The sequence below is a fragment of the Cydia fagiglandana genome, chromosome 12, assembly GCF_963556715.1.
Source record: "Cydia fagiglandana chromosome 12, ilCydFagi1.1, whole genome shotgun sequence".
NCBI lineage: Eukaryota > Metazoa > Arthropoda > Insecta > Lepidoptera > Tortricidae > Cydia > Cydia fagiglandana.
The window spans coordinates 17,388,621-17,405,921 of NC_085943.1; the positions used below are offsets into that span (position 1 = coordinate 17,388,621).

The following is a 17,301-nucleotide window of genomic DNA, read 5'->3' on the forward strand; positions in this document are numbered from 1 at the left end:
TTAGGATAGGAAATAAATGTGTGTTTTTATATCTTTAAACCCAATTACTAAGTAGACTGCACATACATTAAAGTCACATTAAAATTCCATTTTGCGAAATAGAGATTTCAACCTTTAACTTTGCAAAAGTAGATAATTGAAATATTCTAAAAGCAATAAAAATAGATTAGGTTAGATTCGAGCTACAATGACATTAGTTTGGGTTCAAGGCAAGGTTGCAGGGCCTCAACAAGGGAAAAAAGGGGGAGGGACTGTTGGCCTGGCTCAGTGAGCCAGAACTGACCCACTTATCCCTACTACTGCCGTAAGCAGGTAATGAATTCCCAATGTATTAAGTTTAGGTTTAATAAATTATAAATATATTTTATTAATAACATAATAATATACAAATATGTATAAGCATAAAGTAATAAATAAGCCTACAGCTATTAATAATGTCCGTAATCTGTATAATCCCAAAATACGGATCCCTCGTATGTGGATGCTGCTTACATAATCTCGTCTGTCAAGGTGTTTCGGCAGGAAAGGCCTTGGCAGACTTATAAATTCCTGAAATGAGGGTTCATACCTACCGACTAGAATTGGTTTCATGGTGGTATCAGATGGGTTACTGTACGGTAACCGATGGTCATCTTGCTTATAATCTCGTCTGCCAAGGTGTTTCGGCAGGAAAAACCTTGGCAGACTTATATATTTCTAAAATGGGGGTTCATACCTACCGACTGGAATTGGTTTCATGGTGGTATCAGATGGGTTAGTGTAGGGTAACCGATGCCGACCTTGCTTACATAATCTCGTCTGCCGTGGTGTTACGGCAGGAAAAGCCTTGGCAGACTTGTATATTCGTGAAATGAGGGTTCATACCTACCGACTGGAATTGGTTTCATGGCGGTATCAGATGGGTTAGTGTACGGTAACCGATGGTCATCTTGTTTATAATCTCGTCTGCCAAGGTGTTTCGGCAGGAAAAACCTTGGCAGACTTATATATTCCTAAAATGGGGGTTCGTACCTACCGACTGGAATTGGTTTCATGGTGGTATCAGATGGGTTAGTGTAGGGTAACCGATGCCGACCTTGCTTACATAATCTCGTCTGCCAAGGTGTTTCGGCAGGAAAAGCCTTGGCAGACTTATATATTCCTGACATGAGGGTTCATACCTACCGACTGGAATTGGTTTCATGGTGGTATCAGATGGGTTAAATTAGGGGTCCCGTTGGCCACCTTTGAGAGCGTCTGCCAAGCACTTCCGGCAAAAAAAACACTGGCAGACTTCGCTTTTATGTGTCTACATGTAAATTTCTAACTGCTGCCATAACTATTATTTCGGTATCAGATGGGTTAAATCAGCCCCCTTTTTTCGCACCGGAAGTGGCCTTCTTTTTCGTACTTTCGGCAAGTTCCGCCGTGGCAGACTATCGAATTCGGACTTAGCATCACTTTTATGGGAAACCATTGTGCATTTCATCGTGGTATCAAGTCGGTTAGAAAATTTGCGGCCGGCTCTTCTACTATATGGTTGAAACTGACATATATACGTGAATTATGAAATGTATCCATTCATGTGTCGGGGGAAGGAATTGCATTAATACACAAGACGCAACATTAAAGTGTGGTATAATGTAATAAGTAAGCAGATTAAATAATACTTATAGTTTACTTCTTATTAATAGGGAATATTACGCAAAACTCTGCGTAGGTAGCGCCACTACCACTATCTGTCAATCACTAACAATCTGGGGGTCTGCCGCGAAACAAGAAAATCGAAGTTTCGTTGTCTAATCCCTCTATCACTCTTGCATATTCGATAAAGAGGCAGATAACTTAATTTCGATTTTCGTTTTTACCGATAGGCCCTGGTTAACAAACCGCCTTGATGCATCAATGTCATATTTTATTGTCTGTGAAAACTTGTCAAAAAACAGTTTAAGGTACAGTATGTATAAGTTAGTTTATGAATTTACTAGAGTCAGTAGTGCTGCACTTTGGCGGCAGAACATTGCAGTAATATCCCCTATTGAGAACAGCGGCCATGGAATCCATGGAGTGGTTGGCACTAACTAAATACCTACGAGTATGCTTCTATACAAACGCGAGGCTCTGTGATAATTTTTTCCAAGGTCCCTTTTTTCACTGAACGACACATAAGAAAATATTTGTACGCTTTTCTATCTTTATCTATCTACAACAATAATCAATACTTTTAATCGGTCTCCAGAGTGTGTACTTCGGATGTTGTCTATATCGATTCCGATGTCGGTAAAAAGATATTCACCGGCGCGAGACGATATAAGATTTTTTTTATGCAATTTCCTCTTAATGAAGATATGTAAAAGTTATGTTTTTAAAATCTGCATTAAATAGGCTTTATCATCATATTTTTTCAATGTAGAAAAACCAGGCAGTTTAATTCTGACAATAAATAAGAAACAAAAATTAAACTTGAAAAATTAGATATTTTTTTTATTTTTTTCTACAAATTGCTAATTTTTTATACCAGAAATGAATTCTACGTTATTGATTTATCCGAAATTGATACCAAATATGACCTATTAGCTAAACGGGGCCTGTTAGAATTTTAAGAATGAAGCCGGGCGAGCGGTACTTTGACCCCCCCCTCTCCGGCCCCAGAGGGGGGGCTCCTTCGGGCTACCGATCGAAATCGGCTTGGTTTGATATAAGGAACAACTGTGCCAAGTTTCATGCTTTAATCAAGAAAAAAAAGGTTCGACCTTTTTTTGTCACTTAGAACCCTAGCTAACACTCGCGTTCGCGGCTTCGCGCCGCGATTCGCGCACGAGTGTGGAGGGGGCTTTACGGCAAGCGACATACTGGGACTTGTTGCTTGGAAACGATACAAATGCTCTTACCAGAATTTAAACTCGGGACCTCCTGATTCAGAGGCAGGGTCACTGTGACTGTGACTAGTGACTAGGCTAGGAGAGCGGGCGGACTACTTGTGCCCATAAATATGAAGCACTGAATTGAAATATGAGCTTTAGATGTTTTTTCAGTATCTGGACGTGCCTCCCTTACTAGAAATTAAGGAAAAGAACGATAATCTTTTGGAAGAATTGATTTGGATAGCGAAAACTACTGTAAGATTTATTTTATTTTTATTTATAGTTGAATTATTGTTTTAAGTTCATAGAGTAAAAAGTTAACAAGCTTTTATTGCGGCAATAACAACAGCCAAATCACTAAAGCGGTATCCAGACGGGATTGATCAAGTCTGTCAATTTGATCAGAAATAAAATTGGCGTCAATCTCCAATTTAATCAACAATTTTAGATTTATAATGATATTAAAGCCCTCTAAATTGAAAAAAATGCCCCAAAACGAAAATAATGGCCTCACAAATTGGTATTCTTGCGACCGCACCTCATTTTATTGGTAATATCGATCATTATCGGCGGTTGAATTCGTCGAGCCAAATTGGCGTTTGCGTCCGCACGTCCTGATTCGATCGGGCAATGTAATCAGATTAGCGAAAAATTGACTAGTCTAGATACGCTGTGGGCCGGTACAGACGCGGACTGCAATTTGTATGGGAACTGCACGCCAAATGCACGCTCACGTCGGCATACAGTTGCCATACAAGCTGCAGTCGGTTTGCAGTCCGCGTCTGTACCGGCCCTAAAGGGCAGATGCGCTAACCTATAACCCTATAAGCTATACCAGAGAAGAGATATATATAACTCCGTATAAGATAAATAAAGTTTAAGAAAAAAACGTGCCTCGGAAATCAAGAAAAAGTCATTCTCGAATAGATGGCGCACACACCTTTGGCCTATTCTCGACTAGATGGCGTTGACGACACCGTTTGATATTTAACAATTTTAACACATATCAGTGAAAGAACATGGTTCAGTATGGAACGATAAAAATTAACAATAATTTATCCGTAAACATTTATTTTAAGTTTTAATCGTGTGTCGATAGATGGCAGTAAATGTACCGTGACTAGGGCTTGCATTCCGGAATTTCGAAAAAAATTTTTTTTAGGTTTTAATACGTTTATTATTGAACATTGTTAAGAAACTACACTATACTTGTGTTTTTTTTTGTTATTAAGTGCCTCTAGTCATTTAGTGAACTACTAAAGCAGTGGGACAATATGGGCTCATAAAAAAAGCAAAGCGATTTACTTGCTTAGAATAGTCAGAATAGTCTAAATCCTACATAAGCGAATTTTATGAATTGAAATTTAATAATATTTGGATTCTTTATCTTCGATTCAGAGAGAATACTGGGTTAGGAAAAGTAGGAAGCTAACAATATTTTATTTAACTATTCATAGTTGGGGAGTAACGACCCCACGGACCCGAGTGCTCCCGAGAGTCGGTCAGGGCCTCCGTCTCCGGCGTGTCTTCGTCGGTCGGAGTGGACCCCAAGGGGACCCGTAGGACTCTCAGCGCTGGCTTGCCTTCGTTGGCCGTCCAGAGAGGAGTCGCTAGAGCTATATGCTCCAGGGGTGGAAGTGTTAAAGGGCATAACGCCGCGAGTAACTTCGGAGAAAGCGCAGCACCACCTCTCGACACCCCTGAGCCGCTCACGCCGGTGTTGCGCCTGGCCGTCTTTACGATGGCGCATCAGGCGCCCATCTAACGAGTGGCGAGTCACCGCCTGCCTCGATAACACTGTATAACAATGTTATGGCAGGTGTCCGAAACTTAGCAATAGCCCAGACTTATTTCCCACCCAAATTTAAACCATAGACCAGGACTCTTTCCATTTTTTCTATAATAGCTCCCAATGCCTGCTGAAACCGGTTTACGGGTATCTATTTATGCACCCGTGAATGGGTTCCAGCAGGCGTTCTACATGACATCAAAGCTCTCCAAACGGCCTCTACGTGTTGGATCTATATCCCCACGCACGCCTTATAAATGACCGGGCTTAAAAACCCGAGAGTTTGTAACGGAGATACAAATAATAATAACCCGCGGGGGCAGCTTGTGGCGAGCTGACGGTGAGTGGCGACACCGCGGACCCCTATTCCAGAGGGCTCTGTCATCTGGCCCTCGCCTCTGTGCTTGCCTTGATTGGCCGGCCAGAGTGTAGTCGCAAGAGCGGGACCTATGCTCCAGGTTGGAAGTGTAAAATGTCATAACGCCGGCGGCCTGCTGCATAACGGATTACCGGGATGTGACTACCGCAGACTCACCTCTCGACAACCTCACAGCCACTCCAAAGTGTTGCCCTGTTGTCGCACTGTGCGTACGGCCATTGCGGGGCCCACTCAATGAGTTGGCGAGTCACCACCTGTCTTATACAATTTTGAGACTGATTGTCACGGCAGGTGTCCGCTAGTCTCTCCCATAGCCCATTATCCAGTCCATCCAACTTTTAAATCTATAGCCCATGACCTTAGTTCCCATCGCAGCACAAAAGTGCTTCACTGCAATAGTCTTTGCACCTGGCGGGGACCATCTCCGGATGTATCACATTGTGCGTTCGGGGATGGTATCCGCCACGTGTATCCCTTGCTTTTAGATTAAAGTGTCTTAAAGGGCCTCTGCGCTGTTGGCTTCGACCCCACGTACGCCTCCCAAAGGTCCGGGACCCCATGGTCCCGAGATATGGAAAAGACATACAAATAATAATAAGTCCGCAGGGCAGCTTGTGGCGAGCTGTTGGGGAGTAACGACCCCACGGACCCGAGTGCTCCCGAGAGTCGGTCAGGGTCTCCGTCTCCGGCGTGTCTTCGTCGGTCGGAGTGGACCCCAAGGGGACCCGCAGGACTCTCAGCTCTGGCTTGCCTTAATTGGCCGTCCAGAGAGGAGTCGCTAGAGCTATATGCTTCAGGGGTGGAAGTGAAAGATGCATAAGACGCGAGTTGGCACAGTGGCTGGTGGACTTACAACATTGATTGGGTAGTGCCGACTGCCGATATACATTTAATAAAAAATAAATAAAATAAAAATAAGACGAAAACTATTATATACTTTAATATAATACATACATACAAATATAATAAATACATACTACTATTTTATAAAATTATGCATCGAATGGTTTGCTAGCAACTATAGCTTCGCCTAATGCCCCGTATCATAGAAGTGAATAAAAATATCCATTAAACAGCACCATTAACCATTAATTGTATAAAGTGGTAAAATAAGAGGTGAAAAAAACGTAGCTACCTACTACAAATTAAATTTCTCTGAATTTCTAACTTTAATAAAAGTAAAGTATCAGAATTTCACATTTTTTGTTGTTTTTTACTAAAAAATCGATTAAAAATATGATAAACCCTAGTTCCGGAATTGGAATCCAATATCGATAATTCGTTCCGGAATTGGAATGGAAACCATCCGATATTGCAAGCCCTAACCGTGACTACAAAATTTACTTTGGCAATAGCCCTCTATACTATCTATTCTCTTTGGCTATACGATGACGTTGAGGACCTTATCTTTTGTTTGTATGTTGTTTGAGATTTACGAGTATATATAACTGCCGCACCGAACAGCGACCTTAACGACCGTACGGCCGTCTGAAAACACTATTACGATTTATGATCGTGGCCGACTTTCCGTTTCACGAAATATAAGCCCGCTCCACACTCGTGCACGAATCGCGGCGCAAAGCCGCGAACGCGAGTGTGGAGTCGAGATCGCAGATCTGCGAAATAGATTTCACACTTGGCTTGGCTTGAGGGCTTTTTTGGTGAATAGTAATCTAGTTCTAATGAACTCTAATCTATTCACTAAAAAGCCCATTTTCGTTCAAAACAAAAAAACCGGTCAAGTGCGAGTCGGACTCGCGTTCCAAGGATTCCGTAGGTACATTACACAATTTTAAACAATGTAGGTAGGTACCTATTATTTCATATAAAACGTGAGTGAAATGGTGAGTGAAATGTCTTTTAAAAACCCGTAGGGGTCGTATCAAAAACTAAGTAGGTTTTTTCTGTCATCTGTAAGTAAAGAACTATTTTGTGTACTTTCAAAATTTTAGACCCAGTAGCGTTGAGTTGATTTGAGATTCTCACAATGAGCTCTTTCATTTGATATGTAACACGAAACTTTATTTTTTCATTTCTCATTTACCCCCCAAAATTTACTTTTGGAGAAAATAGGCTGCGAAGGCTGTGAAAGACGGACAGACACTACAGACATGAGTGATCCTATAAAGGCCAGGCCACACCGGATGCGTGTGCGTGACGTGCGCGTGCACGTACGCGTCCCGCTGCGTTGTAGAATATGAAAACTCATAAGAGAGGACACACCGCTTGCGTGACGTGTGCGTGACGTGCGCGTACGCGTGACTTGCACGCAACGCAGCTCCGACGAGACAAACCGGCTGCGTGCTGCGTGCACGCGTCTACGCAGCGGATCGGCAACGTCGCTTCGTTGCGTGCAGTGATGACGTTGTGTTTAACTGCGTTCCCTATGAGAGGGCGAACCGAGCAGGTTCGGACGCGCACAGCTCGGTGCTGCATAGGTGCTGTGCGTGTACACGCGCAGCCACTTGTATTTATTTACAACTCGGCCGGTGCGCGTGCTGGTTTTTAATACGGATTCAGTGATAAAAGAAAAGCTAATTAAAATCTTTCGTTAATATGAATGTATATTTACAACATAGCACAAAGATTACCACAAATACGTCTTAAAAAAAATTAATTTGGCCTGTGGGAAAGAATCGATTTTAGGTATTAACGATACTATTGGAAAACAAGGTTGTTGTATTGTGAACTATTTTGCGTCGATGAACAATATTATGTACTCTCAACTATCTCGATTCAAATATAAGACATTTTTTCTTCTAATTGCAATGGCGGCATTAGGTGAGCAGCTTCCATTTGCAACGGGAGTTATAATAACATGATGTAGGTACTGTCGCAGGATTATTTTATTTTACTGCACGCATGACTGAGCTGCAGCGTGCGCCTGCGTGGCGTGTGCAGCACGTTGCGTGGCGTGCGCTGCGTGACGTGCGCGTCACCCGGTGTGACAGGGGTGCTGCGCACGCCACGCAACGTGCTGCACACGCAGCCGGTGTGGCTCGGCCTTAAGGCAGCGGTCGGCAACCTTTTAGCAGCCAAGGGCCACATAGCAGTTATCGAAGTGGACGCGGGCCGCACTTTGTTAATATTTATGACTTTATCAGACATTGCCATTTGTCAATAAAATAGCCACGGAGGCTCGCGGGCCGCAAGTGTGAGGTTCGCGGGCCGCATGCGGCCCGGGGGCCGCGGGTTGCCGAACGCTGCTATAAGGGTTCCGTTTTTTCCTTTTGAGGTACAGAACCCTTAAAACCTAGTTATCCACCTAACGACCTATTACAGGCTTCGGATTACCAGAGACAGTTCGACGGATTCTCTGTAAAACTGCTAAAGACCCTATTAGGGAAGAGAAAGAGGTTGAACCCATCATACTTGCGAGTGTTGGCGCGCTACGTGGGCCTCGGACTTCTGAAAACTCCAGTGAATCACTATAGTATCTGAACCTGTGTAGTTTGGATTATGCTTTGCTTTTGAAATTGTTTGTGAACGTCTGTATCGTCATGTAAATTATCTTGTGGAATGATAAATTTATCATAAATTATTAGGTTCGGAATTTCTGGTTTTATTATGATCTTGTTACGTTATATGACACATACATAATGTGGCATCGTGTGGGCGTCGCTGGCTGGATGATTTGTAAGTACATTTAGAACTTACCCATGCTTGAAATTAGGATTCTCAGAATAAAGTGGTTACCTGTAGTCGTTACTAAATCCTAAAACGTCATAGTAAGCATGCATCATGCGTTTGGTCAACTAAAAACCTTTGGTGTTGGATCTATGGCGCGGATATATCGGTCATTGTATATATGAGTCATGTCCAATGCGCGCAGCGACATAGACGTATTGATGATCAATTAATTAAATTAATTGCGAAATTAGCGCGGCTCGGCCGCAGCTAGCGAAGTGACGCGATGAGTGCCTCCGGACAGAGTGCACCTATCGTGAACGAGCTCCTCGCCTTTCTGCAACAGAAGCTGCTGCTGGAAGGAGTGATGGACACGGTGTCTGCTGTCCAGATCTGTTCATCGAGTTATTCCGTCGAAGATATCTGTGCAGCAAAGAAGGTGCTGCACGAGTCCCTCGGGATCGCCGGCACGTATGTACCTCACCGGAGAGGAGATGAAACCGGGAAGAAGACCCTCGAGAACATCATTAACGTTCTAAGGGAGAATGAAGACCTGATTCCGGAGTTTGCGACGACGGGTGCCTCCAGCCTGCCGTCCTATATTCCGGATCATGTCGACGTTAGCTGCTTGTTGAAGGAAATCGTGGCCCTGAAAACAAGTCTAGCAGATGTCATTTCGAAGTTTGATGCGGCCCAGGTCACTATAACCGAGTTACGCAACGAAGTCATCAGTTTGCGAAACAGTGCCCTTACTCGGTCGGCGGCGTCGAATTTCAAGTGCGATGACCGGCAAGCCACGAGCGCTGAGTCGGTTAGTTTGCGAGTTGCTGACACTGTAAAATGTGTCGCATCAGCTGTGTTGCTGCCCGCGAGCCTCCCGCGCGCGCGCCCTCCCCCCGCCTCCTCCAAATCACGTCATCGTGTTTACGCGGATGTCGTCGCCGGTCCGAAAGTCGCATCGAACCGGATTAGTGTACCTGTAAAGGGTACTGAAGATCGAGCGGCTCCCAAGGAGAAGCTCCCTGTTGCCAGTGTGGTACCGCTGAACCGGCTAATTCTGGCTTGCGGATTGCTACACCAAGTAAGGCGCTGTACGTATCGCGTCTGCATTATACCGCCACGGCTGCTGAAGTGGTGGAGTATGTACACCAGAAGACCGGCTACACGCTGAGGGTGTTCCAGCTTCGATCGCGCCACTACGTGCACTTCAACTCTTTTGTGGTGCGCGTGCCGCGACCGCTGCAGGGGACCATCGAGTGCGCCGACTTCTGGCCGAAAGGTGTCGTGTTTCGGAGGTTCCGGGGCAAACTGCCGAATCCGACACAAGAGCAGCCGACACAACGGAGCCACGCCGCTTTGTCGTCTAAATAGTGTTTAGTTTTAAGTTTATAAAATACATATGTATGTTAGTCTGTAAGGTATTTGTAATATGGGCCTTGTTGCCTGAAGTAAATATCTAAATAAAAAATAAATTGGCGTCCAAAAGGTTATCATCATTTCAGCCTATATACGTCCCACTGCTGAGCACAGGCCTCCTCTCATGCGCGAGAGGGCTTGGGCTATATAGTCCCCACGCCAAAAGGTTAACCAAAGAAAAATCAGGATTGACACAGAACAGCGCTATCTAGTGTTAGATTAGTGAACTAAGTAAATTGTGTTGTGTACTCGGCTGGGGTCAACGACCGAAAAAAATCTTGATAGCGTGATTCAAGATTTTGTAGTACCCCGAACAGCGCCATCTAGCGTGGCCTTCGTGAACTAAACAAAATGTTAGCTGGGGTCATTATGGAAGGTAGAGGTTACTTCTACACTCCATAATTATCTTATCTAAAATTGATAGCGCGATTCAGGATTGTTACTACACCGAACAGCGCCTAATGTGAGATTCGTGAAATATAGGTTAACTGGAAGAGATCCCTCTTAGGGATAAATTCGCCTTTGTACTATCATTACGCATTTACAAAAGAAAGGAAAAATGTAATGGATACATCAGATAAAATACAACTTGGCAAAAAAAAAAAGTAGAAATTTAAAAGTGGTAACACTGTAGTGTCGTCCCTTTCAAACTATGATGGAGACATTGGAGATGACAGCTGTCATAGAAGCAAAGTTGAAAAGGATTATAGCTTTTCGTGAATCATCATAATAAAATAAATCTGTAGTGAATAAAGAGGTATCCCTGAAGGGCGAGTATATGTATTATAGAGTTAAATCAAAAACAATATATTAAAGTTTTATATTTTTTTTATTAGTTATGAGTTGATCACTTTTGGGGAGCACTCTTGTCGGAGCTCTTGGAGTCCCGGATTGAAGCTGAGCGCCTGCGTCTGAGTTCCTCTTGGCGGCGGACCTGAGAAAAACAAAAACAAAATTGATATTGGACCTAGTAAACACGTTCACTACCAAACACGATCGGTGTGTTAATTTTGTATGGCAGCAATGGTCAAATTGGAGAAAAACAATTTCTCTAGAAATGTGTGTGGCTATTTTAATATCTCAGCTTACATTGACAGTATGCAGAGGGGTAAGAAACAGCACATAATCTTACAGCATGATATAATCTCCATAAATTTAATCATGGTTATATGATATCAGCTGTCACGACTTTTGCCTTCATATGCTATGAAGGTACTTAGAATCCTATCTCCTTTATGAGGTATCTGATGCACACTGGCTGGTTCAGTTTTCAACTATTGATTACACTCAACATACTGCATAATTGTTTTCCTTAGTATTTTCACGGAAACGCTCGAATGTGTCTTGCTATTTCAATTGTACAAAAAGTAGTGAGAATACGAAGGAAAATATATTTTTTTTCTTCTTCTCCCTCGCGTTATCCCGGCATTTTGCCACGGCTCAAATAGGAGCCTGGGGTCCGCTTGACAACTAATCCCATGATTTGACGTAGGCACTAGTTTTTACGAAAGCGACTGCCATCTGACCTTCCAACCCAGAGGGGAAACTAGGCCTTATTGGGATTAGTCCGGTTTCCTCACGATGTTTTCCTTCACCGAAAAGCGACTAGTAAATATCAAATGATATTTCGTACATAAGTTCCGAAAAACACATTGGTACGAGCCGGGGTTTGAACCCGCGACCTCCAGATTGCAAGTTGCACGCTCTTACCGCTCGGCCACCAGCGCGCAGCGCTCAGGAACAAATATTTGTGATGAACACACAAATAAATGCCCTTACCAGGATTCGAACCCGGGACCTCCTGCTTCGTAGGCAGTGTCACTACAGACTAGACTAGGAGGCCGTTAATAATTAATTATGCACTGCATTTATCTTGATGAAATTACAGAGCGTTCTGTATAGCAGGAAAACGCACTCGCAAGTACTATGCCTTCGACGAGGTATGTCTAGTTGTCTACTGGTGGAATGCTCTGTGATCCCGTGTTCACACTTCACAGTCACCATTGCTGCGAGAAGGGCATACCGTGGAGGTTTTAGTCAGACATATCCATCCTAGTTCCCTGGCTAGGCGGAATGCCTAAATGCATTACTCTAATAAAAGGTATATCTATACTCAGCATTACGAGGTTCTCGTACAACTGCCTATTGACTAGGAAGAACTTAAGTTACCTTGGATTCCTTCTTCCTCTGAGCGAGCAGTTTGGCGTAGTCGGCCTCGGCGGCCTTGCGCTTGACCAGGCGCTTCTTCTTCAGCGCCAGGCGGTGGCGTCTGCGCTGCAGGACCACGGGTGTCACTAGCCTCTGGATTTTAGGGGCCTGGAATATACAATAGATATTAAGTTTTTAAATTAATCGAGAATCAGTCTCAACTGTAGTCTGTGAGGAAAGGGAAGAGTCGTGAAATATAAGAGAATCAATACAGTCTATGACATTCCTCCTTCCGCACAGACTCTAGGTATTTAATTAATTGTAAAGAAAGAACATAATCCAGATCCAGACAACCAACCAACCAACAATTTATATGTGTCATTTGGTAGTAAAAGTATCTACTTTGAATGTATGCATACCTGTTAGCTTGGCCCGGCGGCTATTTGTCCGTTATACCATGTCTAAAGACAGGTAAAAAAATATTCACTTCTTAAATTCTCAGTGCTGACTTATGTATTTTAAAAAAAATATTGTTAAAATTTATAATCTATATTGCTAGACGAAATCCGTCGGCGGTAAACAAGACGCTTTAAAAAAAGTATGGTAACTTTACTTACATTCTCAGTTTTGATTTTTATTTATGTGATACTCAGGGAACTATACTATTTCAAAACTTCTTGTAAACAGACATAGGTGGCGTTCGACATTATTTTGACGTAATTTGCATCCGTCAGCCACCTCTTGGGGATTCCATGCATCATCCAAAAAGTCTGAGGTGAATGATGATCTACTTTCTCAACACATTCATCGCCACCCAAGCAAACAAGACATCCGCGCCAGGCCACAACAATTTCGTCATTATAAATCAGTGGTACAACGATCCCGACTATCGGGTCGTCCGACGTGGGAACGAAATTTTAAATACCCGATAGTCGGGTTTTCGGCAGTAAATGTGTTAATTTTTGAAATGTTTAGCACACTTGTAAAGAACACAGACACGAGACCTGTGTTACCTGCTCGGTGCCAATATGCTTTACCCTGATGCTGCTGCTTGCTACTATTAAGAGAATAGCAAACAATATTTAAATCAGGGCATTCTTAAGGTACTTAAATAAAATACAGTCCTAGATGGCAATAGATTAAAATGTTAATGTATAAAACAAAGACGCTTACCACAAGGGTTTTTGAACATTAACCCACCTGTTGCTAACTCTATTGTCCCACTCATGATGCCGGTTGTCAATGTGTCTCTGTGCATGCGTGACAGCAATATAATTATGCGCGTGCAATAGAGATAAAAACAGGCGGGTCAGTGTACGAAAATTGTTATAGTAATCGTCAATTCTTTATCATGGACAATCTCCATCATAACATACTTGTAAGACGTGGGTCGTTCTAAAAAAATGTCTGCGGAATAATTGCCGCGTCCCATACAAAAAGTATGGAAACGGTCGAGGTAATTAGACAGAACCACAGACATATTCTCAAAGAATAATCTACAAACAGCAACATTCCTAACTGCACATTGGTGGACTTTATTACAAAAGGCATAAGGTCCACCAATGTACAGTTAAAAGTGTGCGCGATGGTACAACCATATTAGTACACACCTTTGATCTGGGCTTGGCATTCTCCTTGCCCTCCTTGGGCGGCAGCACGCGCTTGACGACGTAGCGGCGCACATCGTCCTCCTTGCTCAGGTTGAACAGCTTACGGATCTTGGACGCACGCTTGGGTCCGAGACGGCGGGGCACGTTGCCGTCAGTCAGTCCGGGGATTTCCTGCGATTATTAAAGATGTGTTTTAATTATTGATTTTCATTCATTGCTCTACTTTAATTAGCCTTTGTTTTTCATATTCCAAGGAGTTACTATAAACTTGTGAAAATATTCTCCTTTTTAAGTTGGTTATTATCAGTATGAGGGCTGATTTAGTGGATGCGCGAACTCGCATGCGATTTTAGTTACATTGCGGATTATTGGTTACATCTTATTAAACCAACCAATCAAAACCCGCAATGTAACGAAACTCGCATGCGAGTTCTCGCATCGTTTAAATGAGCCCTTAAAAGTAAAGCTTTGCTTTCAAGTTATTTATTTCTAAACACTAGGTACCTTCCTATTTAGGTAATCACACCATGTGAATATCTTGAGTGTATTTCATATGCTCTTTGATATCGCACAGACTTTCTCAGCCAAGTAGAAAGAATACATTATAATCTATGAATGTTGGGTGTTAAAGGAATGCAAATGAGCTTTGTAAGCTCACAAGCCTGTGTTTAACACCAGTCATGTTATACCCTGCCGCATATAATTACACAGATTTGCAGATCTGGGAAACAGTAAGAACAGGGGTATTTATGATTTAACACATCTAAGCACCACATTATTACTGGGAGCTTGAATGAGTGAGGAGAATTAGTTGTCAAGCAGACCCCAGGCTCCCATGAGCTCTGGAAAAATGCCAGGACAACGCAAGGAAGATGAAGAAGAGAGCTTGAATGAAATGAATACAAATGTTCTAATTTCTAATTAAAGTTTCGTGATATACTATGTAAATAAAATGGTGCTGAAAAATAGATAATAAATAGATTCAATGGCACAAAAGTTCAAAAACTACTTACTCCTATCCTGAGTTAGGTTTTTATGTATTAATGTTTGTATTGTTTTTAGCATTCTGTAGCTGTAATGTTATTGTAAAAGACCTACCAAAGAAAAATAAAGAAGATAACCTTACCTGGGTGCCCTTGCGGACAATAACCAGGGCCAGCACAGACAGGTTAGCATCAACGATGCATCCGCGGACCGACTTGCGCTTTCTCTCACCGTCACGACGCGGTCTGTAGCAGGAGTGACCCTTGGACATCAGGAGGCGCACACGGCCTGCAATCCAAAACTGTTTTTATTTATTGTGACATTTTTAAACAATATACAATGTTGTTGTAGGTTAGTTATAATAGTTAACTATGGTTAAACAGTAAGTAGCCAAAGACTAGCTTCGGCCTATTTTCAATCTTTCTGCGTGCCGTGCCGTGATGAAGAGGAACTACCTATTATTTATGTTTTGGCAGAGTCACAGACAGTGTAAGTAAAAATGAATTGGTCCAAAAATTATAGATTATGATGAACCGACAAGAGAGCAGCCAATTCAATGGAGTTACGCCATTTTGTCGCATAAATAGTGTTTAGTTTTAAGTTTATTAAATACATATGTATGGTAGATTGTAAGGTATTTGTAATAAGGGCCTTGTTACCCGATTATTATTTTTTTAATAAATAATAATAATGTCCAGCACACTTGTAAAAGAACACAAGCATTGGAGCCTGGGTTTCCTGCTCGGCGCTGTTATGTTATTCCCTGCTCTTATTTTTTGCTAGTCTTTAAAGACTAGTAAAAGTAATAAAAGATTCAGGGTTACGAAAAACATAACCTTAAAAACTTGACATCATTAACTAAGTTCATTTAGGCATGTAAACAACAATGATATTAACTCCGGTCAAGATCATACAATATAAAGAAATGGATTGCATACTAACTGTTGGTCAGGACTCCCTGCTTCATGGGGAAACCTTGCTTGTCATTGCCACCGGCGACGCGAAGGACGTAGCCCTTCCATTCGTCTCCCAGCAGGTCAGCCTCCACCTCTGCGCCCATGCGCTTCTCGTAAAAGATACGGAGCTTGTGCTCATCCACAACCTCGAATAACTTCTGGCATCCCGTTGCCGGGTACGAGACGTTCAACTAAAACAATTTTGAGGTTATAAACACTACACAAATACCAATTTAACTTACAGAAACGGGTTACTATTAAGTACAACTTTCAGCAATGGATATTTTAGTTGAACTTAATTCACTTTTTAACGAGAAATATAAAATAAATCAACGCATGATAAAAGTTTCACTCCACAACACGACTAGGAAATATCTGTATTATTCCCAGGAATCGCAACACTTGTTGAATAAAAATTGTAGTTGGTATTTAGTTTGATATATAAACTATTGTGGTTTCACATTATTTTTGCTTTATAACAGTGAAATATATTAAATAAATGTTATAAACCTTCATGACTGCGGTTGAGTTCTTCGAACGTCAGCCATGAAAAAGAACCAGAGACAAGTTGATGTGCTAGAGATGATCTCTAAGGGACGATGAATATCGGTTAATTGTAAATACCGGTAATTAATCGAGAAACATCCCATTCCAGGCCTGAGGGGTGGGGGGAAATAACCGAATCGGATAGTCTTATGTACCTATCTTTCAGTAAAGATCGGTTTTCCTAGGATAGCGGTGCCGTCATATAGCGGCCGTCTCCATTCTAAATAGTACGGCTAAATATGGTGTCCTTGTCACAGTCTCACATTTTTTTTTAATTTCCCACCGTAAATTTAGTATGAATTATTGTTGGTAACTAAAAAGCCCCCCCAGACTATGCGCGTGAATCGCGGGCGAAGCCGCGAACGCGAGTGTGGAGTCGATTTCGCTGTCTGCGAAAATCGACGCCACACTCGCGTTCGCGGCTTCGCGCCGCGATTCGCGCACGAGTGTGGAGGAGGCTATAGGCCAAGCGCGCACCACGACTTTTTGTCGCGCGATAATTTAGTCGCAGAAATGTAACGTATGTGTTTATATGGCAGTGCGCGCATATGCGACAACAAAATCGCAGCGATTTTAAAATGTGAATTGTCACATTTTTCCGCGACTGCTCGCGACGCGATTGTCGCAAAGTGAATTGCAGCATACGGAGTTGTATGGCCCCGCGCGCACTGCGATAATAAAATCGCACCCCGGACCTCAGTCGGCATTTCGCTCTCCAAGCGTCAACATATCGGAACCTGCTTCTCAAATGGAGTTACAAGATGAGACGCTAGATGTTGACCGTTTCATTATAGAAATAGAAGGAGATCACCTTTGTGGTATAAATACTCAAAGTCATACAACGATTGCATATTGTTTCACGACAAGCGACTGGTACGAAATCCATGTCGAGAATGAACAAATCGTTGACTTTTTCATCGGAGTGCGCGACTGCGCGCAGCGAATTTTCTGCGATATATTACAGCGCGATTCTAAAATCGTGTCGCAAAAATTAAAATCGTGG

General features: G+C 42.6%; 2 protein-coding genes across 2 annotated transcripts in view; one reads left to right on the forward strand and one right to left on the reverse strand.

The window, feature by feature from the left end:
• The window catches only part of LOC134669385 (uncharacterized), a 43,167-nt gene extending 34,603 nt beyond the window's left edge, over positions 1-8,564 (forward strand). Inside the window, exons 9-10 of the mRNA XM_063526906.1 lie at positions 3,015-3,098; positions 8,294-8,564. Of these exons, the coding sequence (XP_063382976.1) occupies positions 3,015-3,098; positions 8,294-8,452 (243 nt within the window). The 3' untranslated portion in view covers positions 8,453-8,564. The remainder of the gene's footprint in view (positions 1-3,014; positions 3,099-8,293) is intronic.
• A 2,300-nt stretch (positions 8,565-10,864) lies between these two features.
• On the reverse strand, positions 10,865-16,379 carry LOC134669678 (small ribosomal subunit protein eS6). The gene is made up of 6 exons (XM_063527349.1): positions 16,263-16,379; positions 15,739-15,943; positions 14,939-15,084; positions 13,813-13,983; positions 12,224-12,370; positions 10,865-10,988 (listed from the first exon to the last, which is right to left on the reverse strand). The coding sequence occupies exons 1-6, from the start codon at positions 16,266-16,268 to the stop codon at positions 10,902-10,904; spliced, it is 762 nt and encodes a 253-aa protein (XP_063383419.1). The 5' UTR covers positions 16,269-16,379; the 3' UTR covers positions 10,865-10,901.
• Positions 16,380-17,301: the final 922 nt, after the last annotated feature.

Bases quoted from the DNA above. Each gene is read 5' to 3' on its own strand.
- LOC134669678 (XM_063527349.1), bottom strand. The intron at 13,984-14,938 runs GTAAGGTTATCT...TAATAATCGCAG, and splicing joins TTGTCCGCAAGGGCACCCAG to GAAATCCCCGGACTGACTGA. The intron at 10,989-12,223 runs GTAACTTAAGTT...TGTTTTTCTCAG, and splicing joins AGAGGAAGAAGGAATCCAAG to GTCCGCCGCCAAGAGGAACT.